At 46.0% G+C, this 24578-nt stretch overlaps 2 protein-coding genes and 2 pseudogenes across 2 annotated transcripts; all 4 read left to right on the top strand.

Annotated features, from left to right (window-relative positions):
• The first annotated feature begins 318 nt into the window (after window positions 1-318).
• Window positions 319-807, top strand: LOC147428609 (uncharacterized). The gene has a single exon (XM_086497549.1). It carries the CDS (start codon window positions 319-321, stop codon window positions 805-807), a length of 489 nt encoding a protein of 162 aa, XP_086353675.1.
• Window positions 808-15211: 14404 nt separating this feature from the next.
• On the top strand, window positions 15212-17601 carry LOC147428608 (uncharacterized). The gene is made up of 5 exons (XM_086497713.1): window positions 15212-15444; window positions 15524-15593; window positions 16565-16633; window positions 17288-17439; window positions 17523-17601. Exons 1-5 carry the CDS (start codon window positions 15212-15214, stop codon window positions 17599-17601), a joined length of 603 nt encoding a protein of 200 aa, XP_086353839.1.
• Window positions 17602-19255: 1654 nt separating this feature from the next.
• LOC147428607 (uncharacterized) lies at window positions 19256-19717 on the top strand (annotated as a pseudogene).
• Window positions 19718-19729: 12 nt separating this feature from the next.
• On the top strand, window positions 19730-21905 carry LOC147428606 (uncharacterized; annotated as a pseudogene).
• Window positions 21906-24578: the final 2673 nt, after the last annotated feature.

The raw sequence follows: 24578 nt of genomic DNA, 5'->3' as shown, positions 1-24578 counted from the left end.
CAACAATGTCAATGGAAAAGTTTTCCTAAATTGAAAACTGGAAGAATGGAAGCATTTTGGAGTGCATGCCTTACCCCACAGAGTTGCACTTTATGGTTGGGCTCAAGGAAGACTCAACTCGGCTCAAGAGAGGATGAGCACGCAACTCCGAATCTCTATGGAGTCATCAAATAAAGCTAGCAAACAAGATTTGGGAAAGCAAAGTTCCATAAGATCAACTACAAACAACAAGCTTCTAGAGACGACAAGCAAGAAAATACCAGCCAAGCAGTTTTGAAAGAGAGTTATCACAGTCAATCAAGGACATGTAATGACAACATGAAGGACATACGAGAATGGTTCAAAGATGGTGCAGGTCGGTTCTCAAGGCAAGAGTTTCTCACAGAGAATTTGAAGAGGAATGTAGAGTTGAAAGCTGCCATAATCGAAGTGATAGACCGAAGGAAGTCCGAGCTCAGACCGGTGCTCATAGACGAGGAACTTTGCACTTGGAGCACACAGGAGCATTTTGCAAAGGTGTTAACACAAAGAAACTACACGAAGAAAACACACCTTGAAATTAAAGAGAAGATATCACATGGAAAAGGAGCTCATGTCTTATATTCAAGTCCTAAAACCAATGATGGAAGCGTGCAATCAAGAGAGTTTTATGTTCCTTCTTTGGAAGAACTTGACAATGTAGTTCAAGTTGAAAGTGAGAGGTTGATGGAAGAGTTGCCAAATCGAATGCTTCCAATAGAGACACTTAAAGATATAGTTTTAACAGTCACCATGTTTGTTACGAGACTGAGCACCCTCTTGTTGTAATGGTTAGCTGCAATTGGGATAGCTGGCGTAATGGTTAATTATGTGCTGTCTATTTATTTTACTAATTGAGTTGATGATGATTTTGTAGAGTGGAATGCGGGGAATTGATGAAGAGGCGACAGCAATTACTCTTTGCCGTTTTATATTTGCACAGTATTTTAGAATATCATTTCAATAAGCCACTATGTCTTTGTAAATAGTTGTAGTGGGAACTCCCCTTATGGGCCATGCAAGAACTAATGAGCTTCACTCATTTACAAAAGTGAAGTGGTTGTAAAAGAGGGGCCTCAACTTTTGGCACCTAAAACTCAAAAATAATATATTAAATACCAACTCCACAAGAGAGGTGCCGTGGAGTTTGGGGCTAGATTTAGGCCTTTCTCTTGCAGAGTCTCTTCTCTACTCTCTTATGCTATGGTTATTTTTTTGTGTACTCTCTAATCTAGTCTCCATCCCTTACACATCTCTTACACTCTCTTACAAGCATGTCTATGTCAATTCTATGTTTACTCTGTGTGTGTGTGTCATAGTCTAGGTGTGAGTGTGTGTACTTGGAAATTGGAAGAAGAGGTGGACAGGTTGATGGTGATGTTTGGGAGCTTGTGTTGAATAATTTAAGCGGTCGATCTCCCCCCTCTTCTCCCAACAGTGGTATCAGAGCTTCAGGTTCGAGGAAAAATTGGCATCAGATTTCAAGCTCAAGAAGGGGTTCCTCGAGTCGACAAAATTCAAATTGCAATTCATCGACTTGCAATTCTCAGATTCAAGGATTCGTGGCAATTCAAAGATTAATCGATCGAATTTGCAAATGGAATTTTGCTTGGTCGTTAATTGGTGGCAAATCGGCTACTAATCGGCAATCAATTTTCAATTTCGGCTTCAAGACGATCAAGAACGGGTATGTTCAACTATTAAATTTAAGCACTAGCTAAGCTTGCATATACATGAAGATACGGACGAGAAAGTGAGCCAACGCATAATTGAAAGAAGTCGGAACGCTTAATTACAACTTTGGAAGCGAAGTTGAAATTGGGAACAAGAAGGCGGATTATGGCTTGCTAAAGGAAAGAGAGAGCAAAAGTCGAAGCAAGCAGGGAAATTTGAGTCACATCGATTTGGCTTGTCATTGGGAAGCGGCATCGGAAGGCGTAAACGAAGAGAAGGAACAAGGCGAGACAATTTTGTGGGAATCCTTGCTTACACACACAAAAAAAAATTCCTTCTCGACCTGCTCGAAAAAGCTCGCAATTGCCATCAACACGGACGTCCGGGCTGTGTGAGTATTATTGCCTCCTTGCACGCGGGCCAAAACGGCACCCTTCACTCACCATCATCTCCAAAACAAATAGGCTATGTCGTTCTCTGAACCTGCACGCTGCCTTGCTATATGGGTGAGTGGACATACCTTTTGATTAAAAGGAGTGGCTTAAAAGCCTTTTGGTAAATTGGTCGACGGCCCACTCCAACCTTCAATTCTACTTTAACCTTCAATTCTATTTTAACATAAGCCTCCAAAGGCTTTCCATTTCTACTGTGGCATATTGGCATTTCAATTCTACTTTAACCTTCAATTCTATTTTAACATAAGCCTCCAAAGGCTTTCCATTTCTACTGTGGCATATTGGCATTTCAACTTAAGAACCAAATTGGCTTTTATTAAGGATTTGTTCACCCTTCTCTAATTCGCTTGGTCGGTCTTCGCCAACCCCAACCCACCGACTCCATTGGCTGCACAAGCTTTCTCTCTTGCTGTTCAAGGGAGATATTGCCTGTCCATTCCTCGCCGATCATATCCGACAACATTTGGTGCTTCAACTTTCTTCATTATAATTTCCAGAGTTTCTCTCTCACCAAAGATAGCGGATTTTATGAACCGAATTTTACAACGAAAGCTAAAATTACCTTTTGGGATAGGGGAGATCGGGTGCTACGAAATTCGATCGGCTCGCTGACGCACCATCGGACCACTCCCTTTTTCTGGCAATTTCGTAGCGCATCGCCATTCCGGACTGGACGCCACCGCAAATTCACAGCTAAGTACATTTCATTTCTGTTATTTATTTTACTCTCTTTTATTTATTCCGCATAATGCATCTGTAAATATCACTATATAGCCATTTTCAACATTATTATTTGAAAAAAAAAACACACACACCCAAAAAAAAGAAAAAAAGAAAGAAAAAAAAAACACACACATATGCAATCATGGCACACCTTCCTCAGGCACCCACGATTGCAGAGCAACTTCAAAATTTGCAGCAGTCACTCACATATGAACACATGTGAAGGCAAGAACTGGAAGATAAATTATTGCATTCTGCACGCACCGAATCTGCACCGGCACCCAAGCAAAACAAAATTAGCAGAAAAGCCTTCACTTTCAAAGATTTTGATGGCACTAAAGATGCTAGCACGGTTCTAGCATGGGTTAGTCAACTAGATGACTATTTTCATGATGAAGACTTTCCCGAGCGTGAAATGGTAAAGTGTGCATCAAATCATCTCACTAGCAGCGCTGCATTGTGGTGGAACGCAACCAAACAACACGATAGAAGACCACGCACCTGGCATGCATTCAAAAAAGTATTTTTACCTCAATTTTGGTCCACAAAGTACAAAGCTAAAGCACGACGTCAATGGGATTTAATTCGACAGGGTCGAAATGAAGATGTACAGGGTTATACTGATCGTTTTTGGAACTGGTTAATTCAACTGCAAGCTATTGAACATGTTAGTCGCAGGAAATTGAAGCGTAAGTATATATCAGGCTTGGCACTACAAATTGGTGCTGAGGTAGATATGTTCGAACCAGATTCTCTGTCAAAGGCCATTAATTTGGCTCTCAACGCAGAAAAGAAGAAAGGTGGACATTCCTCTCACACTGATCAACTTGCTAACACTAACCGCAAGAAGAGACCTCCTTTCTCTACTAACTTTGACAGAAACAAACACCAAAGCCGTACATTTTTCAAAAGACGTAGTTTGACAATTCTCCTATAACTGCTCAACCTCATACGAGCAACAACAACAACAACACCCAGCAACGAGGCAACCAAAATTCTTTCAACCAACGTTCTCCTCCAAATTCTAATGGTAACAAAAAGGTGAAGTGTTTTAAATGCTTTCAATACGGTCACTATTCAGATAAGTGCCCAAATGGTCATGCTAAGGGCAATGGTCAATCCAATGGCCATTCAAATGGAGTCAACATGAATTCAAATCAGAAACCCTTCAACAACAACCGCCCCAACGGAGCTACTCTTAACCTCATCGAAGATGCTACACCCGACGACAATGAAGTGGAAGTTAACTACAGTGAGGGATATGATCCTGATTATGATAACGATGATAACCCATCCTCAGGTACTCCTATATCCCCTCACACTTTGTTTAAAGTGCAAGGCACTATGAAGGGTGAAAATGTCACAATTCTGTTAGATGATGGTAGTAGCCATGATTTCATTTCCACACGATTGGCACAACAACTATCACTCTCAGAAATCTCATCACCTCACAAGGTCAAAACTATTTTTAATAATCAACGTTTCAATTGTAAAACTCAAGTCACTGTTGAAGTTTGCATTGGTGAGTTCACTTAAGCACGTACATTTTTGGTAGCACCATTGCATGGTCTTGATATGATTTTAGGAATGCCATTTCGTCATGAATTTGACCCATTGATTAATTATAAAACACGTACAATGTCTCTCACTCATAATAATAAAAATTTCCCCATCCAAGAAACACTAGCACATCAAAATTTTTCACTCCTCTCTCACACTCAAGCCAAACGAGCAATTCGAAAACAGGGGAAAACATATCTAGTGTTGGTAAATCAAATTTCTGCTGAAACGAAAACTTCACGTAACTCCACCCACGATGAATTTCTCTCACAATTTAAAGATTGTTTCATGCGTGATTTTCCACCTGAAATTCCATCATCACGTCCAGAAGACCACAAAATTGACATCATACCGGGTAGTGAACCTCCTTGTAGAGCACCTTATCGTGTAAATCCTATCGCACACAGGGAAATACAAACTCAAATCACTGATTTGCTTGACCGAAGCCTAATCCAACCTAGTAGTTCACCATACGGAGCTCCAGTACTTCTTGTCAAGAAGAAAAACGGAACCTTTTATATGTGTATCGACTACAGCGCTTTAAACAAGTTCACCATTAAGAATAGGTTTCCTATTCCTAGAGTGGATGATCTATTAGACAAACTGAAAGGGGCAAACATCTTTAACAAAATTGACCTTAAATCAGGGTATCACCAAGTCAAAATGTTTGAACATGATGTCTACAAAACTGCTTTTAGGACACAAACTAGACACTATGAATTTCTTGTCATGCCATTTGGTTTGAAAAATGCACTAGCCACATTCACATGCATGATGAATAGAATTTTCATTGACCATCAAAATTTTGTGATTGTATTTTTTGATGACATTTTGGTATTCAGTAAATCTAAAGAAGAGCATAAACAACATTTAACACGTGTATTTGATCTGCTTGCACAAAATCACTTGTATTTGAATCCTGAAAAGAGTTCATTTTTCCAATCTGAAATTGAATATTTGGGACACATTGTATCGGGTAAGGGAATACATGTCGATCCAAAGAAAATTGAAGCCATTCAATCATGGCCTAAACCCAAAAACTTGCATGAGCTACGATCTTTTATTGGTCTTTGTAGCTATTACAGGAAATTTGTTCGTAATTTTGCTTACAAAGCACATTATTTGACTCTCTTGTTGAAGAAAAACACGCCTTATGAATGGATTGATTTGCAAGAAAGCTCATTTAATGCACTTAAACATGCTTTGACTAATGCACCTGTATTGCAATTGCCTGATTTTGAAAGACCATTCTTTGTGGTAGTCACTGATGCTAGTGGAAAAGGTATCGGTGCAGTCCTCATGCAAGATAACCATCCAATTGCTTTCGAAAGTCGTAAATTCAAACCGTCAGAAACAAAGTTCAATACTTATGATAAAGAGTTGACTGCTGTCTTACATGCATTGAAAATCTGGAAACACTATGTAATGGGTACTGACTTGATCATTAAAACTGATCAACAAAGTATCGAATATTTACTCTCTCAGCCCTTAATAGATGATAGACATATTAAGTGGGCCGCTTTTATTCAAAATTTTCAGTCCAACATTCAATACCAACCTGGTAAAGAAAACATTGTAGCCGATGCTTTGAGTAGAAGACCCTCACTTAATCATCTATCAACCATTACGGGAACTTCATTTGACACTATGCCTGACACTTATGCACATGATGATGGCTTCAAAACGACATGGTTGCACATGCTTGGTAATTCTGTACACACATTTCTCAAATACACTATTCAAGAAAACTTCCTTTATTTCAAATAAAAATTGTGTGTGACTAAACCTTTTCGTACATTAATTATTGAAGAATTACACAAACCACCTTATGCTGGACATAGAGGATTTGCTGCAACTTTTCAAAATTTATGTCATGATTTCTATTGGCCTACTATGAGAATGGATGTTAAACAGTATGTTTCAACTTGTTTGATTTGTCAAAAAATCAAAGCAGCTACAGGTAGGAAATTGGGACTTTTACACTCTCTCCCCATTCCTGAAAGACCTTGGGAACATATTTCAATGGATTTTGTTACTGGTTTCCCACTCACAATGCACAAACATGACATGATATGGACTATTATTGATCATTTCTCTAAACAAGCGTATTTTGTTCCGTGTAAGAAAACACTCACAGCACATCAAGCTGCACTTTTGTTTCTTAAGACTGTTTTCCCACATCATGGTTTGCCTAAAGTGATTATTTCTGATCGAGATTCAAAATTTTGTAGTGCTTTTTGGACTACTGTGTTTGAAAATCTTGGCACTACACTTGACTTCACTTCTGCATTTCAGCATGAATCTAATGGTCAAACAGAAGTCACCAACTGCACTATTATTGACTTGTTAAAGGCTTATGTTTTTTCTCAACCTAAGAAATGGGATGATTACCTACATATTTTGCAATTTGCATACAACAACACCACTCACACTGCCACGGGTAAATCTCCATTTGAAATTGTATATGGTCACTCACTTCCTACTCCTGCTTCACGTCTTTCTAATGTTGTGCCTGCCACTGATGATTTCACTACTGACTTTCATGATATTTATGCAAGTGTGCATTCTGCCATTAAACACTTACAAGAACTTTACACCAAGCATGCTAACAAGCACCGCAAGGCACACCAATTCAAAGAAGGTGATCATGTTTTACTTCACATCGAAAAATGAAGGATCAAAATTGTTGATACTAATGTCTTTGTTAAGCTTGCTCCTCGCTTTTATGGACCCTTCAAAATTTCAGCTGTCATTAATGATGTTTCTTTTCGTTTAGAACTACCTGCACATTGGCGCATTCACAATGCCTTTCACATTAGTCTTTTACGCCCATTACGAGGACCTCTACCTACACACCACATTCACTTGTAGACCAAGAAGAGCAACTCATCCCTGACAAAATAGTTGACCATGAGACCACCACTACAGGCACTGGAATGGTTTATAACCGTTACCTTTTGACTTTCAAGGGCCACCCTAGAGAGGATGCCAAATGGATGCCTGAAATTTTTTTTCGCAACTTTCCCGACCTTCTCCACACTTTCCATCACTCACGGTCCAGTTGATTTCTCTATTGAGCAACTGAGGACAGTTGCTATCTCTGGTGGGAGGGATGTTACGAGACTGGGCACCCTCCTGTTGTAGTGGTTAGCTGCAATTGGGATAGCTGGCGTAATGGTTAATTATGTGCTGTCTATTTATTTTACTAATTGAGTTGATGATGATTTTGTAGAGTGGAATGCGGGGAGTTGATGAAGAGGCAACAACAATTACTCTTGGCCGTTTTATATTTACACAGTATTTTAGAATATCATTTCAATAAGCCACTATGGCTTTGTAAATAGTTGTAGTGGGAACTCCCCTTATGGGCCATGCAAGAACTAATGAGCTTCACTCATTTACAAAAGTGAAGTGGTTGTAAAAGAGGGGCCTCAATTTTTGGCACCTAAAACTCAAAAATAATATATTAAATACCAACTCCACAAGAGAGGTGCCGTGGAGTTTGGGGCTACATTTAGGCCTTTCTCTTGCAGATTCTCTTCTCTACTCTCTTATGCTATGGTTTTTTTTTCTGAGAAAAAGATCCTTCTATTAGTTAATGAAAACTGCCCATAGGGCTACATCCACCTCTCCAAGAGAGGGCTACAACAAGCATGATGGGGAGACTCTCCCAATGAAAAAACAGCATATATACAATAAGGCTAAATCAAGAGATGGGAGGAGGGAAGAGCCACACAGGTGGACAGTAGTGCCATCTGAGCACCCCCTGGACCATGGAGTAGAACGGCCCAGGGCGCCAGAGTCGAAGGAAAGCCTCGTGGCGCTCCCGCATGCGGTCGGAGCTGCCTTGTAGTCCCTCAAGCTGTCCTCTGAGAGTATGGATCAGCTCTAGCCAAAAGTCACGAACAGTCTCTTCTGGTGGTACAAGGCGAGCCTCAAAGATGCGTAAACAACGGGCCTGCCAGATGAACCAGAGAGCTAGGCCGCTGATGAGCTCCCAACGCTCCGCTCTCTCACTGCTCCACTCCTGTGGACTAAGGTCTGTAGCAGGCTAGAGTGTAGGTCGACCCCCCTGTATCACTATCATCCTGCTGGTGGAAGATAGCTCAAACTGAAGTGCCGGGCCCGTGAGGGTGGACCAAGCCGCTGTCCCCCAAGTGTACTGTCGAGCCGTGGAGAGGGTAGGCATCAGCCGAAGAACTCGTAGCCACACCTGCTGGGCCGAGGGACAGTCCCAAAGACAGTGTCGCTGACTCTCCACCAACTGGTCACAGGCTGTACATACGGCCGAGAGACCACTATGTACAAGCCAGCTCCCTACTACTGTGGCTCTGTGTGCAACCAACCACTGGAACAAGGTGACGCGCCTCGGCTGTCCGGAGTCCCACAGCCTCTGCCAAAAAGCTGCCAAGAACTCAACTGTGAGACCCTCCTCTTGCCAATGACGTGCTGCAGCGGGGCGGGCCTCTCTCTGTGCTGCAAGTATATGACGTCCAAGCCGAATAGTGTACTGAAAGAAAGGGACTCCTGGGCGATCTGCAGAAGAGAATGGGTCCCTCCATAGCCACTCACCAGGATCCCACTGTACTCGTGCCAGTGGACAACACTCCCAAGCCCATAGCCTCCAGTGTCCTGTCTCAAGAGCTGCTGGGTCAGGGTCTATGACGCAAGTCCTGCCACAGATGCCCACAACTCGGATCCTCTGGAAACAACACTCTGCTACCTACGGGGCCTCTACTGCAACTCTCTGTAATCGTCCCCCACCCTGAAGCTCGAAGAACAGGGTTGGGACAGTCTCTGAGCAAGCCCTGACTGAAATGAGAACCTCCAGTCGTGTGAAGGCTCCCATCCACCGGGGTGCTACTGGCTCGAGAGGCGTGAGCCAATCAACTGGAACTGACTCTGAGATGTCCTGACACATGCTCTGAACCCCTCTCATGCCCTGTAGCTGGACAACCTGCACCTCCTCTGACAAACCTGTGAACTCTAGCCAGTCACCTAGAGAGCGCGCTAGACCTGATGCCATGGGACCCCAAGAAACATGAGGTCTACTCCCAACCAAGTGGCCTCTCTGAGTGCTAACCATGGGGTTCCAAACGAGGGGCTGCCGTAGGTGCTCCTCCGTGCACGTCGGCTGTCTCTGCTCTAGGCCATGCTGTAATAGCTCCCAAGAACGAAGCAAACTCACAGCGAATCGGTCCTCTAGTTTCCTGCTCAAACCAACTCGGCGCAACTCTGTAAAGATCCATCTGGTCGAAGGTTTCCAAGGGCCTCCTGACTGAGGCACCCTGGCACGAAGCCTCTGCAACAAGAACTCCTTCCAGGGCTCCTCGCCTGGAAGAAGTCCTCTAACGACGAACTTCCCAAGAAGGGCTCTGCTCTGCTGTGCTGGATCAATGATCCCAAGCCCTCCCTGAGAACAAGGACGTGTGATGACCGACCAAGCCACCTTGGCTCGGGCAATCTGAGTGTCGCGACCTGACCAAAGGAAGTTCCTGATCAGCCTCTCTACTTGGCTGATGCAAGACCTCGAGAAGATCCAGCAAGAAGTGATGTACCACATAGTCGCCAACAACACCTGGTTGGCAACTACTACTCTACCAGCCAGCGAAAGTCGTGCTGAGCTCCAATGTAACAGCTTTCTCCTGATGGACAGGAGAAGAGGAGCAGTCTGCTGCTTGGGGGACAAATCCAAACCAACCTGACAACCCAAGTACCGAACTGCAGTCCCTGGAGGAATCCACCTGAAACCCTCTCCTGGCATCCAATCTGGCACAGGAGCACTACCAACCGAGAAAGCCACTGTCTTTCTCCAGTTGATCAGTGCGCCCGATGCACAGCAGAAGGTCTCCAAAGCCTGCCCACATCTGTGTAAATTGGCCTCCTGGCCCTCTAAGTACAAGGTTGAGTCGTCGGCAAACTCAGCGTCCAAAAGCTCATCTCCCCGTATAGGGAGTGCTAAGCCCCTCAAACCAACCTACTGTGACACCAAAAATCTGCTCATCGCCTCCGCATAGAACAGAAAGAGAAAGGGGGCAAGAGGACAACCTTGTCTGACCAATCGTGTGAGCATGAAGCGCTCACCTCTACCTCCTGCCAAAAGCACCTGACTGTGAGCCTGTCTGTACAAAGCTGACACCCCTCTGATCCAAGCCTCTGAGAAGCCCATCCTGCGTAGCGTGCCCTCTAGAAAGTCCCAGTCAACTCTGTCGTATGCCTTCTCAAAATCGAGAAGAAGAATCACAAGGTCCTCCCCACGGAGCCGTGCAAGGGCAGAAGCCTCCCAAAAAGTGAAGATGTTGTCAAGGATACTGCGTTCCTTGACAAAACCTATCTGAGTCCCATGCATAAGGCTCTCCAAAAGTGGATGAATCCTCAAACTTAGAGCCTTGGCAAGAATTTTGTAGGCTGAGTTGAGAATGGTGATGGGGCGCCACTGTCGAATCTCATCCAAGGAGCCACCCTCCTTTGGAATGAGGTAAATCAGGCCCTCACTCATGCTATCCGGCATCACTCCTGTGTGCAGAATGTACTGAAAAGCACTACAAAGATCTGGGCCAAGCAGGTCCCAGTACTCTAAGAAGAAGCTGGGAGTCAGCCCATCCTCCCCTGGACAGCTACCACGAGGGAGGGCCCCAAGAGCCGTGTGCAGCTCCTCAAGCTGAAGAGGTAACTCAAGCCTCTGCCACATCTCCTCAGTCACAAGACAAGGCATCTGTGCCCAAACCTGCTCCCTGCATGCATCCTATCTCTCTGACTCGAGCTCAGCCGATAGTAGCTCACCTTAAAAGTCAATAGCAAATGTACGCATATCCTCTGGCTCACAAACAACTGACCCATCGGGTCTCCTCAACTGATTGACCTTGGCATGCGAGTGCCGAGGTCCCACTGTCTCAAGAAAAGCACCTGTCACTCTGTCACCCACCTGAGTCCACTGAGATGCCTGTCGGTGAAAGGCAAACTCATGGCGCCTCTCCTCTGTGCAAGCAAGCTCGTGTCGAGCCTGCTGTAACTGCTCCTCCAACCATGGACTGTCTGGATGCTGCTCCTGCATCCTCTGTAGTGAAGCAATGCCTCGTCTGAGACGCTGCTCCTCCTCTCTCGCTGCAGCCCGTCGAGCCAGAGACTCCTGGAGAAAGAAGTGGCTAAGCTGAGCTAGGCCTGAGGCCACTCTATCTGCAGGTGGAGCCTGGCTGTCCATGCCCTCTGTCCACAGAGTCTCGACCCTCTCTCTGAGTGCTGAGTCCAACAAGACCCGCTCTGGGATGCGAAGCATCGTGCTCCCACTCCTCTGCCACTGTGAGGATCACTGGTGCATCGTCCGAGAAGGATGTCCCTGCCAGGATGCCCACTGATCCCCCCAAGTCACTGAAGTGGTCACTAGTGTAGAAGCGATCTATGCGCGATAGATTCACTCCTCCCACTCTGCGGTCCGATCTAGAGAAGGCAAGACTCTCTCGAGGCCTCACAAAGCCAGAATGCTGCCATGTATCTGAGACCCTCAACGTCATACAAAACCTCTCCCAAGCTGCTAACTCGACTCCATGCACAGTAGCATGGCTGCCTCCGATCCTGTCAGAAGGGTCCTCGAACATGTTGAAGTCCCCTCCTACACACCACTGGTCAACCTGTGGCAAAGACTCAACAATCTGTGACCAAAACTCTGCACGAGCACTCGCCACATTGGGCGCATAGATGTTCAGGAAACCCACAAGGCTACCCTGAACCTGCATCGAGCCCTGCTTGGTACAATAATCCCTCTGCCCACAATGGCCTGCTGTAGTGAGTTCGCAATAGTCATACATACCCCACCCTGGATGCCTCCAGGTCCAAAAGCAACTGACCAAAAGGTATCATAGCGTCCACGCAAAATCTGACCACATCGCCGAATGCGGCTCTCAGACAAATGGTGCTCCTGAAGCATAAGGAGATCAATCTCTCCTCCCACAAGGAAACACTGAAGCTCCTGACGCAATCGGCCCCGCTGTCGCTGAAACTGGGGCCCACCAAGTCCCTACACGTTCCACGAGATGATCCTCATGGGGAGCGAGAGAGAAAAGATGCTGTCGCAGCAGCAAGACGAGCTATCTTCGAAGCAGGCTTGGATGGGGATTAATCCGCATCCGAGCGTCCTCTAGATAGGCGAGACTGCAGTGAGTGCCTGGTCCAAGCCCTGGCACTCACTGCAGTCTTGGATGGGGAGTAATCCGCATCCGAGCGTCCTCTAAATAGGCGAGACTGCAGTGAGTGCCTCGTCCAAGCCCAAGCAGAGCGAGCCGTGCGTAAAGCAACCTCCTCTGTCCAGGAGTCCTCATGAATGAATACATAGCAAGGCAAACACTGCGTATCAGCAAAAAAGTACACCACAATGTGTCTACATCCTGCTGAGTCTGGGGGTGTCACCGCAAACTTGGCCAGTGGCCACAAAGTCTGCAGCAAATCTGTCACGCCAAGTTCTCCCATGTGGTGAGAGAACTCGAGAACCTGTGTATGCAACCATCCCACCACTGAGTCGAGGGACCACTCTGTCTCAGTCCTGCCACAGAGGGGGAAGGAGAAACCAACTGCTGAGTCCAAGGCCTCTGTCCCCCTAGCGGCGAGAAACAAAGCGTGGACTCTGAAGCAGGCTGCCTCGTGGTCTGCTGCGGAGTCGCCAAGAAAACGAGTAAACCCGTAATCGAATAAATTCCAGCGGCGTCGGAGGTCAATGCTCCTCAAACCACGAGGGATAGCTGCAAGAGAAGATGTCTGAATCTGCAGAGGGGGCCGCATGAAGGGCTGACCCTCTCTCGCTAGGCGACTCGTGGCAAAGGCGCTGCCAAGAGATCTCCTAGCTGTCGGCGAGGGTCCAGTCTCCTGAGCCGACTGTGGTACTGAAGCAGGAGGAGGGGGAGAAGGGGCTGGGGGGGGCGGGGGAGAGGAGAAGCGGGGTGGGGCGGCATAGACATGGGGGGGGCGAGGTGGGGAGTGAGCGGTAGCAGAGGGCGGGGGAGGGCATGAGGAGGAGGAGGGGAGATCGGAAGGCGGAGCGGCTGGCGAGGGTGAAGCGGAGGTGGTGGCTGGCGTAGGGGGCTCCTCTTGCTCAAGAGGACCAAAGCGGTTCCCCGTGGGGACCCACTGCTGCTGAGTAGGCACCTGGGGGCCACTCTGAGTGCCAGGCTGTCGCTGTGGCCCCTGGCGTCGACAGCCACGGGCCTGCTGCCACCCCTCCTCCGCTGGAGCCCCAGGCTCGGAGGGTGGCACTGAATCTGTGCTCTGTGTCGCTGGCTGCGGCTGCGGCTGCGGCCCAGCCTTGGCAGGCTGGGGCTGAGGCTGGGGTGCGGGTCGTGGTTTCCTCCGTGGACAGGCCTTCGCTAGGTGGCCCATCTGTCTGCAAATGAAGCACTGCTTCGGGAGACCCGAGTACTCCACACTCTGTCTAAACCAACCCCCACTCACCCGAGGCAGAAGGATGACCTTCGGGAGCGTGTGGGTATCTCTGACCAAAACTCGAACTGAAGGGATGCCAGCCGCCTTGGCAGCTATTGATGCTGCCGTACGAGGTGTCTCCAGGACAGTTCCGATGGCGGAGCCAATCCTGGAGAGAAGTGGAAGGTACTCCCTCCGTAAACCCGGAAAGCAGACTGAGATGGGGATGTCCGCCTCCTCTACTAGCACATCCGAAGACGGGTCAAAACCATGTCGCCACTGTCGAAAGTGGGCGCGTGATGCTCGGATGGCCAATGGACTCATAGCTATGACCTTGGAGGCCATCTCGAAAGTCTCGAACTCAATCTGGTAGTACCCCCGTCCGAGAATCTGGACATCCAAGATCTTGCCCACCTCTGCGAGGAGGCGGGCTTGGAGAAGGTCTCGCAGCTCTCCTCTGCTGGGACGAGTGCCGAGAACCTTGCAGATGACAGAAGTCGCCTGCAAGCGTTCTACCTCTGCGGCAAGGCTCGCTTGCTCTGTCGGCGAAAGAGCAAGTCGAATGGTGGGCTCAGCGGGGTCGGGCGAGGGGGCTTCAGGCGAGTCCCTCTGAGGTGAAGCTGGAGCCTCCATCTGTGTCTACTGCTGAGTCGAAGAAGCGGGCGGTGAAGAAGAAACCTGCAAACAAGTGAGCCACGCACTTTTCCGAAGAGAAAGTGCTGCTGAGCCAGGTGCAGAGGGCCTTCGGGAGCGAAGAGGATGGGGGCGGGGGGGGGGGGGGTTGATGAGGAGACAGCGAGGGCGAAGAGGGCAGCCGTGCAATGTGCGGGTGCACAAGCAGCAGCGAGCGGGGGGGATGGAGCGGGGAAGGCAGAGCGAGAGGAGGGCAGTGGGCTGGGGCAGCTTAGGGGCAGCGCGCAGACAGGGGGGGCAGGGGGCTGCGGCAGCTATTGGGGCAGCGCGCGCAGATAGGGGGAGGCAGCGGGTGGGTTGAGAGGCAGTGCGCAGGGGCTGAAGGGGGTGGGGGGGGCAGCGTAGGGGTAGCGGGGGGAGGGGGGGGGGGGGGGGGGGGGGGGGGGGGGAGAAGCAGTAGCGAACCGTCAATAAGATTAAGCGTCTTGAGGACACTACCTTATGCTATGGTTATTTTGCTGTGTACTCTCTAATCTAGTCTCCATCCCTTACACATCTCTTACACTCTCTTACAAGCATGTCTATGTCAATTCTATGTTTACTCTGTGTGTGTGTGTCATAGTTTAGGTGTGAGTGTGTGTACTTGGAAATTGGAAGAAGAGGTGGACAGGTTGATGGTGATGTTTGGGAGCTTGTGTTGAATAATTTAAGCGGTCGATCTCCCCCCTCTTCTCCCAACAATGTTTGGGAGTCCTTTCTTCATTCCGGAGCAGGTCATTCAGTTTTGCCAGGAAAGACTTGCAGCCAGAGGAGTTGCAATAGAGTATAGATACCTTCAGGAGTTTCATGAACTACAAAAGCAGCTGGGTGGACCTTATAAGAAGTGGGAGGTTGAAGTCACAGATCTTGCCATTGGCATTGGCATGAGCTATTATTTCCAAGAACAAGAAGAGCGGCAAGTACAATCAGAGTGGTAAGTATTTCTAACTATTTTGTTTTGGTTGTATAAATAAAATCACTGAACATAATTGCTTGTGACCCGAGGGAGAAAGGTTGATGATTCCTGCTGTGTATCTTTTGATGGGGGAGGCTGTTCAAGAGTCCAAGAGTAATCATGTAAAAGTAAGTAAGATATCTGTCTTTACTTGGTTTTAATACTTTCTTCTAATTACTTTCAAACTTTACAAAGAGTTTGTTGCGCTTGTGCTGTACAATATTTATAGAGAACATTATATCAAAAGCGAGGCCAAAAGCTAACTTTCGATAGTCTTTTTGAATTCCCTTGCATGCAAGAAGGTTTGATTCAGCTTGTAGTTTTTAATTCTTGAATAATGGGTGCCTAAAGAGGGGTAGACTGCTAAATTCTCATGCATTGGTCCTTGAATGATAGGTGATGCTGGTTCAAACCCATTTGCTCACTCTTCTAGATAGGTAACTATGGTAAGGTCACATATAAAAGGATGTAAGCACTACCATTATATAACAGTATAATTGCTTGCATTTTTCCCAAGTTAAGCTAAATCTTTGCATAGCCATCACACTAGCCCATTGCACCCGAAAGCTTGCATTTTAGTTTCAGCCAGTCGATCACATTGTATTTTCAGCCATGAAAACTTTGCTTTTTTACATCATCTCTATCTCCTCTACTAGGGAGATCTACCTCGCCCAACTTCAACAGCTTGTTTTAGCTTCAATTTCAGCCTCAGATCAGCTATCCAATCAGATCTATCTCCTCTACTAGGTACCTCTGCCTCGCCCAGCTTCAGCAGCTTTATTCAGCTTCAATTTCAGCCTTAGATCAGCTATCCAATCAGCCATATGTCCATCATTTTAGCCTCAATGGAAAATGAAGAAATGCTTTCTTTTGAACTCTAACCTTGTACGAGTTCTAATATATTTTGAGTTTTTAAAGGCACAAGAGCTTGTTCTCTTTATAAATTAGAAATCTTTGGCACTTGTAGGTTGAGTTTTGCTCACAGAAGAGGATGGGTACAAAAAGATCAGAGAAGAGTGTAAAGAAAAAGTTCACAAGTATAACTTTAGTGTATTTGCATTATTTGAATATTAGTGTGTAAACATTGTTTGTATAATAGGTTTTGAATGACATAACGAATGCTACCATGACGTGTACTACAAACGGAGTTTCGAGATCGAGCACTTTAGTAAGTATATATTTTTTTGTGATAATAAAGTAGGATGCTTCCTATTTTAAGAATTATGTAGTTATGACGTTAAGCTTCTTGCACGAACCACATATTCCGGTAGTAAGAGGGAGACATGAGCGAATTGTGAGGACTCCTTCAAGATGTAGGGATCAAAAATAATTATTCTTACCTATGTACTCACCTTTTGATTTATTGGACCTTCCTACTTATAAGCGCGGTTGCTATAAAAATATTTATCTCTTTGAGATGGTCCTCCACCAAAGCCATATGGCATGATCTTCCATACAAGCTTTGCTACACTATTTTTTACTTTGGAATCTTATTCAATTTAGCCTAGAGGAAAACTTCTTATTTTTAATTATGCAAGCAATATGTCTAACTTTTATCAAGTAGATCTTGAATTTATGATGTGTTTTATAGAGAGAAATTTTTTGATGCATGTACTATCTGTCATTATGAAGACACAAAAGATATCAAAGAGAAAGAAGCAATCAAAACATAGATATGCTCAAACACGGAAGCTTTCATATTATAAACAGCCTAGTACAACTTCCTAGTACAACTTAACATGTTTAGTTCGATAAGTTAGGTTCATTGGTATGCTTCCTCTCTTATGTTTCAAACTTGTATTTTTGTTTGCCAATTGGACAGAAAGGAGCTCTTGTTTCAAAAGAGCAAAGTGTGGATTTTGCGCTCTTGACAGATGAAGACAAAGAATCAATTATTATGCAGTTTTTGGGGGAAAATGATGTAGATGCTATGTATGGAAACTTGACTCTTCAAGTTAAGAAAACACAAGGGAAGTATGATGTACACTTTGTTGATTTGAAGGGGTTTGCATCAAAGAAATTGATGCTTGATACATTAGTTTCTTGGTTGATTTCAGAGAAGTAGGTCTTTATCAAGCAAGCAAGTTAGAGGACTTTTTGTCACTCAAAATGTGGTTTGCTTACCTTGAAACTTGAAATGTATGCCGAAGAGAGCTATTTGAATACTTGATGAAGCTTAAATACTCTTCTTTTTGGTCCAAAAACGAACTGGCTAATATTGCAAAAAGTTTTTGTGACGTGAAATGATGCACCATAGTTTGGAATTTAGTGGAGCTTTAAAAACATGAAAACTAAGATGGAAACTCTTTTCATTTTGTCTTTGTATTTTTTTCTTGAATTATTTAAAGTGTTTACTTTGTGTCATTGCTCTCATCCTTGAGCTTCTTTGAAATAAAAGAATAATTCATCTAAGCTTTTAGCATGTGGTGATAATACTCAAACATATAAAAGTATGTCAAATTAGAAAGTGAATCACAAGATTGAAATTAGTAATGTTTAGGGCAGTTAGCCCAAAGATTATTTTTTGAAAGCTGAAAGGAGAGCTATGCCACGTTAGCAAAAAGACACAAATGAGATCGCGACTGTAGATCGTGACTTTTCTTTCTCCCACTTTCTCACTCTTTCTCTGCACCCGGTGTCAGTTTCTTCTGCTTTATTCAACCTGCTCTTCTTGCAATCTATTCTGCTCTGAAGTAAAGGCAGGTACATTTATCTCTCTCTCTCTCTCTCTCTCTCTCTCTCTCTCTCTACATCATGCTGGTATGCGCAACTGTCTTCGTGGTTTCAGAGACACGGGTTCAGTATGGAAAGATTAGCCCCCTACCAATACTCTCTTGAGGCTCCATCACTGGCAATTACACGAACCGAGATTAATAAAATCATCCGTCAGGATCTTATACAGTTGGATACTAAGAGGACATGGGTAGACCCTACACAAGAATTGGGCACGAAGATGGCCGACTACAAAGAAAACTTCCTACAACTATCTGAAGATGGATTTGTGACTCGCCCGAGCTACACGGATACCCACCTGTCTCATGGTTTGAGATGTGCTATTGGTCAGATTCGTACATCCTCACACCAGTTGGAAATTGAATTTGGCAGATTTAGGGGAATCCCACCTGAGAGCAGAATTTGCAAGTTATGCGGAATGGAGCCGGAGACAGAATTACACTACATATTCCATTGCACCATATACTATGAGATACGTGGGCATTTCCATTGCCTATTTAAAGAAGGCTTTGGACCTCTAGATAGAGTCATGCAATACCAAGATCAAAGATGCTTAGGCTTGTACCTACTGGAAATACATCGGCACATGGATAATCTAATGAGAAGACAAAGAGCACTACAGCCTGAGAGGTAGATCACAGATTTCTTTGGATCGAGAGAAGCAGGAGGGGAAGGAGAAGCAAGAGACTAGCAGCCAGCACAATGGAATACCCACATCCATACTAAAGGCACCCTCATTGACAGGGCGATTGAGCTTAGGAAATCGAGACGACCACGACCGAGATGCAGAAGCACACTTCACCGGAGGAGACTACAACAAAGGATTAGAAGCATTCTAGCCAGACACCCAGAATGCTCCTAAGAAGTTTATTCAATACTTTGTATTTAGTTTTTCACATTTATTTTCACACTTTCACACTTTTCACACTTAGTACTTTAGTACTAAGGTACCCAGACTTTGTAACAGATTCACCACTTTTGTATCAGTTTGGTCTCATAGGTCATTCTGGCCTTTTTGAAGACGTTAATATAACATTTTATTTCTCTCTCTCGTGAGATGAGTACGAATGCTTTTTGTGTGGACGAAGGAGAAGGAAGTATGGTGGATAAGTGTTACGAGGAAAGAATGGGCGAGGAAGAATTGGTGAGCAAGCTGGATGCAATGTTCCTTGGCTACGCTGATGCCTATTTCGGGGAAGAAGAGATGCAGGAAACCGGAAGTGGTGCTAGGCATGCCCTGTTGGATGGGTAGTTGTTGGCCTGCGAGCCGTACTTAAATGGTGAGTATTGTACCAGTGAAGAAAGGGAAGAGGAATACCAAGCGGATCGGGTTGATGTCTATTCCCCGCATGTCGGGGCGAAGCAAGTGCTGGCAGGACTAAATGGATTGATGCTTGTGCCAGAAAATGGAAATTGGCAAGATGTAAGGCTGGATGAGGCCTCCGGTGACGCCAATAGGGTGGATGTGAAATTTTGCGGTATTCATGGTAAACCAGGCTTTGGGAATCTGGTGGCCAGCGGGCCATACGAAATGTGCAGCAATGAAATGCATGAAGAGGCGGAAGGGAAACACCAGGTAGACCTTGCTGCCTCCTACTTCCCACGTGATGGGGAAAGGGCGAAATATGCGTCGCAAGGTGAACTACAACTGGCTGCCTCCTTTGTGCCTGAGAACAGGGCTATGGAGATCATTGGCGTTATGCCTCGGGCATGCGAGGAGTTGAGGTTGGGCAGCCCATCAAGTCAGGATGAGACGGTGAACCTGGAGCGTTGCATGGATGTCATGATGCTAGGACGCGACCTGAATGTAAGGGATGCGGGCCAGGAAGGGCCAGTTGATACGCGTATAACCAATCATATGTCGCTGAGGCGGGGGACGTGCTTGATGCCGAACCCATCCGCCGATGGTAAGTATAGGTACAAGTAGCCTTGACCCGAGGATGGTCGGGGATGTAGGAATGCCAGATATGATCAAACTGGCTTGGGGCACGTGTGGTAAAGAGAGTTGTGGGGATGTTTGGAAAGGGTGGTCAGATTCCCCGCATTCGGGTGGAATGAGCAGTGAGTTACCAGAGGTGATGGGTGTGATTCTGATGCGAACGGACATTGGTGTGCAAGAAACAGCAAGACAAGATTGGGAGCATGACCTAACAGTTATGCACAATGATTGGACCTCAGCTGGGGTTATGGAGATTCGACGGAGAATGTTTTCAAAGCGGTCTTGTGGGTTGTTTGCGGGACCTAAGCTATGTGGGGTGGATCCACAGAGGTCAGTCGCCATAAAGATACAAATCGGTTGGAAGAAGCAGACCCTATAGGGGACGAACCTGTATGGAACTGAAGAGGACACAAATAGCCAGTTCTCGACTATGGTACCCTCCACGAGGGACCCGTTGGCTAGAGATGCGCGAAGCTTGAGTGCAACTGGAGTCTCCGAGCCTGGTCGGATGGGCCAGACATGATGCTTTTAGAGGACCGGATGCCCACTCTCTCGAGGTGTCCTACGAGACAGCGCGCGACATTATTACTGGCCCAGATAGCATTAACTACCGTAGTCCAGGTTAGAGAGTCAAGCGATAGGGGAACATAACAGAATTTGGGCCGAATTTTTTCTCGAAAATGTAAGGGCGTGAGGGTTTTGGAATATCAAATTTGGAACAATTACTATGCTTGTTTTCTTGTAATGGGTACTAATGCTCAGTGGGTGCAGCACTGAGGCTGGCATGGAAAGATGGGGGTCTCAGACCCGCATGACTAGGGATGCAGACGGTCGGGAAATTGTTTGTTGCACCTTGAGCGGAGGCACTGTGGTGCTGATTGAAATGGGCGCCGATCAAAGTCACGAAAGGTGGCCAGGGCAGCCTGATTGATCGACTAATGAGTCCCCTAACTGGTTAGTCAATGGAGCCAGAAAGGGCCCACTGATGGTGAAGACATGCAAAGCCGTTGGCGGGCATGAAGGGAAGGACAACACAGGTCTTGGCGTCATGATGACTGACCCTCGAACTCAATTGATAGGGAAGGTATACTGGGATGCGTTCGATTATGGAACAGCATGCATGCGTGGAGGTGCAGAGATAATAGCATGAGGGAATGCACTTGGCCGGTGCAAGGCTAAGCCAAAAGGATTAGGGTCGTTTGCCCGTCTTGATAGACGGGAGGTAAAAAGACCAGTATTTCTCCTAATGGATCAGAAGGTAATGACTCGAATGCAGGCCATAGATGGCCGATGGATTCCCTCTAGGGAAAAACATGCTGGACGAACAGGAGATGAGCAGGATAAACACGAATCGAGGGGCCTGGTAATCACACGGACTGGTATATATCAGCTGGCGGGCACAGCCAGGCAATAGGTTATGCTGAACCAGAATGAGACTAGACAGAGGACAGCGAGTAGACTGTCTGGGGTAGGAAGACACATGAACAATTAGAGTGATCGATTGCGGAAGATGCGAAACAGGGCATGGGACCCCCAATTAGGTAGAGTGGGCACACTGATGATTGTAGATTTCTTGATACGGTTGGTGCTCGAAGGGCTTGGTAGTCACGAGCAAGGCACGTAGGTGATAAGCAGCGTAAGGAATGCGACATGGACAAACGATAAAAACAGGGCTGATTCATACACAGGTACAGGTCTCGAGGCAGCCTACAGTGGGGTTGCGTCCTTGTCGTCACAGGTTGCGAGTGCAGACATGGAGTCAAGATAGCGGACGGGCGAGTATTGGGACAGAGACAACCCTGTTAAGGATTGATGTACGCGAGGATGTACTGATGTTTGACAAAGGAAGTCTCGGGGTTGGAACGGTAACTCTTCGAGGACGGTTATGCGGGAAGGACAAAGGGCAAGGTGGCCTCGTATGGGACCCAGGAGAAGGTGCCCAGTGCTGGGATGCATTCGAATATGGAATGACCCACATGTGCAGAAGTGCAGAGATAACAGCACAGTGGAACTCGCTTGGTCGATGCAAGGCAAAGCCAACGGGATTAGAGCTGTGTTCTAGTCTTAGTAGACGCATTGCAGGGAGACGTAGATTACACCTAATGGATCAGCAGGGGCTGATCCGAATGCAGGCCTTAGATGGTCGTTGGATTCTCCCACGATGGGGCGAATTACAAGAGGATGCGAGATGGGTTAGGTGAGCTCGACACAAGACTAGGCGTACCAGGCAGTAAGGGACACATTTGGATGGTCAGCAATGTACCGCCATGGAGATAAGAAGATTAGTATATTTTGCTGAGGAGAGTAGGGGACCGTATACTGCTGAATCCCCTCACTTTTGCAGAAACCTTGAAACTCCTTAGAGATGTACTCTCTTCCATTTCCAAAGCGGAGAAATTAGACGGGAAGATCGAGTTGACGGAAGGCAAGGATACAATAATCTTTGAAGCAAGCGAACACTTGAGAGTTTTGATTCCAGAAGTACATTGTGTTGTATCTACAAAAGTCATCAACACCGCTCAATGGGAGATTAAGACAATGAACACAAGGCTCGACTAAGCCCGAGAGAGAATCTATGTGCGGATCTATAGTGGCTGGCACACTAGAAACCAATCCAAAAACACTGATAAGCAAGCGAGGGTATATCCTCCTCGACTCGACGAGCCAACACGGCCATAAGAACCGCAAGATATAAGATAGGAGCACTTCGGCTCGCACATAAACCAAGTACGGTGAGAATAGGGGCCCAGTCCAGCCCGCAAGCCAATACCCGGCCACAAACGCAATGAGAAGCACTAGCTCACTCTGGCTTGGCTGAGACCAGGTAACCTTACCCAAAAACCCTGCTGGGTATATGATTCCACAACCAGACGAAGATGCATTCAGGAGCCTTTAGCTCGTGGACCCCTCAACGACATACATACCACGGTCAGTGTCAACCCCGATGAAAAAGCCTGTTGCATACATTTAGAATCCAAGAAACAAAAGCTAGTGTTGGTTCAGCTGAGACCAGGCGGCATCCACAACACATCCCTTGTGGGCGATATGAATCAAGGCGATGGTACGCAAATAGATACCCCTCAGTCTGCCAACAACCTGCTCTTCCTCAGCACTCAAAAACCTCTACCTGTTCGGACTCGGCTGGATGTTATGATGATTCCACCTGTTTCCCAATGCAATGATTCAATGCTCTACAAAGTTTCAATGCTGATTTCTTTGCACCAGAAGGAAATTCAGCTTTGGATTTGGGTGGAGATAAGAAGATTAGTATATTGTGCGACATTGTAGGTGAAGTTTTGGAAGCAACATCCGTCAATTATGTCCAACTAGATGCCAGCAATCACAATCATATCCTTAGAAGCATGGCCACTGTTGCTATCAAAGACATTGGCAAAGCTATAGTTACAGAACGTTTTGACAATGAATATAAGCTTGGATCATGTGATCTCATAACATCAAAACAACATAATACTCATGTTGATGCTAATGTCCTTGATGAAGGTAATACGTCTATTTCTCTCATGACCTTCTGCTCAGACACAAAGTCAGGCTTGTTTTAGCTTAAAAGAGGTTTTGGACACATGATATCTTCTCTTGAGGAGCTATTAGAAGCTCCTTTAACAGATTATGAGAGTCAGTGAGAAGAGAACATACTCAAAAATTGACATTTGATGCAAAAGCTTGGCCTGACATCCTGAGTCGTCAGAACCAATGGAGAGCTTTCACACTCATGCATGAAGCCTAGGGGGAAGGCAATCGTTTGTCTGTTGGCTATGCTGACAAATTTGGAGTGAAGGCCTACAGATCAACATTTTGCCTAGTACCACATGCCTACAAGATGCAATTCCAAGTGATTGCATCTGGAGAGTTGGCCTTGCTTTGCGATCCCAAAGAATCTTGCGTAACATAGAAGATTACATCTGGAGAGACACGCTCATTTCGCATCCACCAAAAAAGCCCGGCACCTTAGCGCTACGCCTATCAAGCAAATAGCGCAATCAGTGCAATTGCTAAAAATGCTTACAGTTTGCTGGCCCTGCCTCTGTTGGGCAAATCCCACAATCAGTGTGCATTCCAATATAGGACATTCGAGACTTTTTTGTATGAGCATCTTGCGTAACACAGATGATTACATATGGAGAGACACCCTCATTTTGCATCCATGAAAACATCCCAGCACCTTAGCACTGCGCCTATTGGGAAAATAGCGCAATCAATGCAATGGACTAAAAATGCTTAAGAGTTTGTTGGCCCTGCCCCTGTTGGGAAAATCGCACAATCAGTGTGCATTCCAATACAAGACATCCCAGACATGAACTGCTTCAAGCAATCATGTGGTTCCTTCTGAATTTCAGCATTTGTGTAGTGCATGTGCCTTGCAAACTCCAAGCATAGGTGATTGCATCTGGAGAGATCCCTCGCTTTATATTCACTAAAAATA

Source organism: Adiantum capillus-veneris, chromosome 23 (genome assembly GCF_014529385.1).
Source record: "Adiantum capillus-veneris isolate H3 chromosome 23, ASM1452938v2, whole genome shotgun sequence".
Classification (NCBI taxonomy): Eukaryota; Viridiplantae; Streptophyta; class Polypodiopsida; order Polypodiales; family Pteridaceae; genus Adiantum; species Adiantum capillus-veneris.
Note: the sequence above shows the minus strand (reverse complement) of the source record. Positions and strands in the feature narration are given on the sequence as shown.

Coding starts and splice junctions, on each gene's coding strand:
- LOC147428609 (XM_086497549.1), top strand. CDS start 319: ATGAAGGACATACGAGAATGGTTCAAAGATGGTGCAGGTCGGTTCTCA.
- LOC147428608 (XM_086497713.1), top strand. CDS start 15,212: ATGTTTGGGAGTCCTTTCTTCATTCCGGAGCAGGTCATTCAGTTTTGC. Junction 15,445..15,523: donor CGGCAAGTACAATCAGAGTG/GTAAGTATTTCT, acceptor CGAGGGAGAAAG/GTTGATGATTCCTGCTGTGT. Junction 15,594..16,564: donor CCAAGAGTAATCATGTAAAA/GTAAGTAAGATA, acceptor TTTGTATAATAG/GTTTTGAATGACATAACGAA.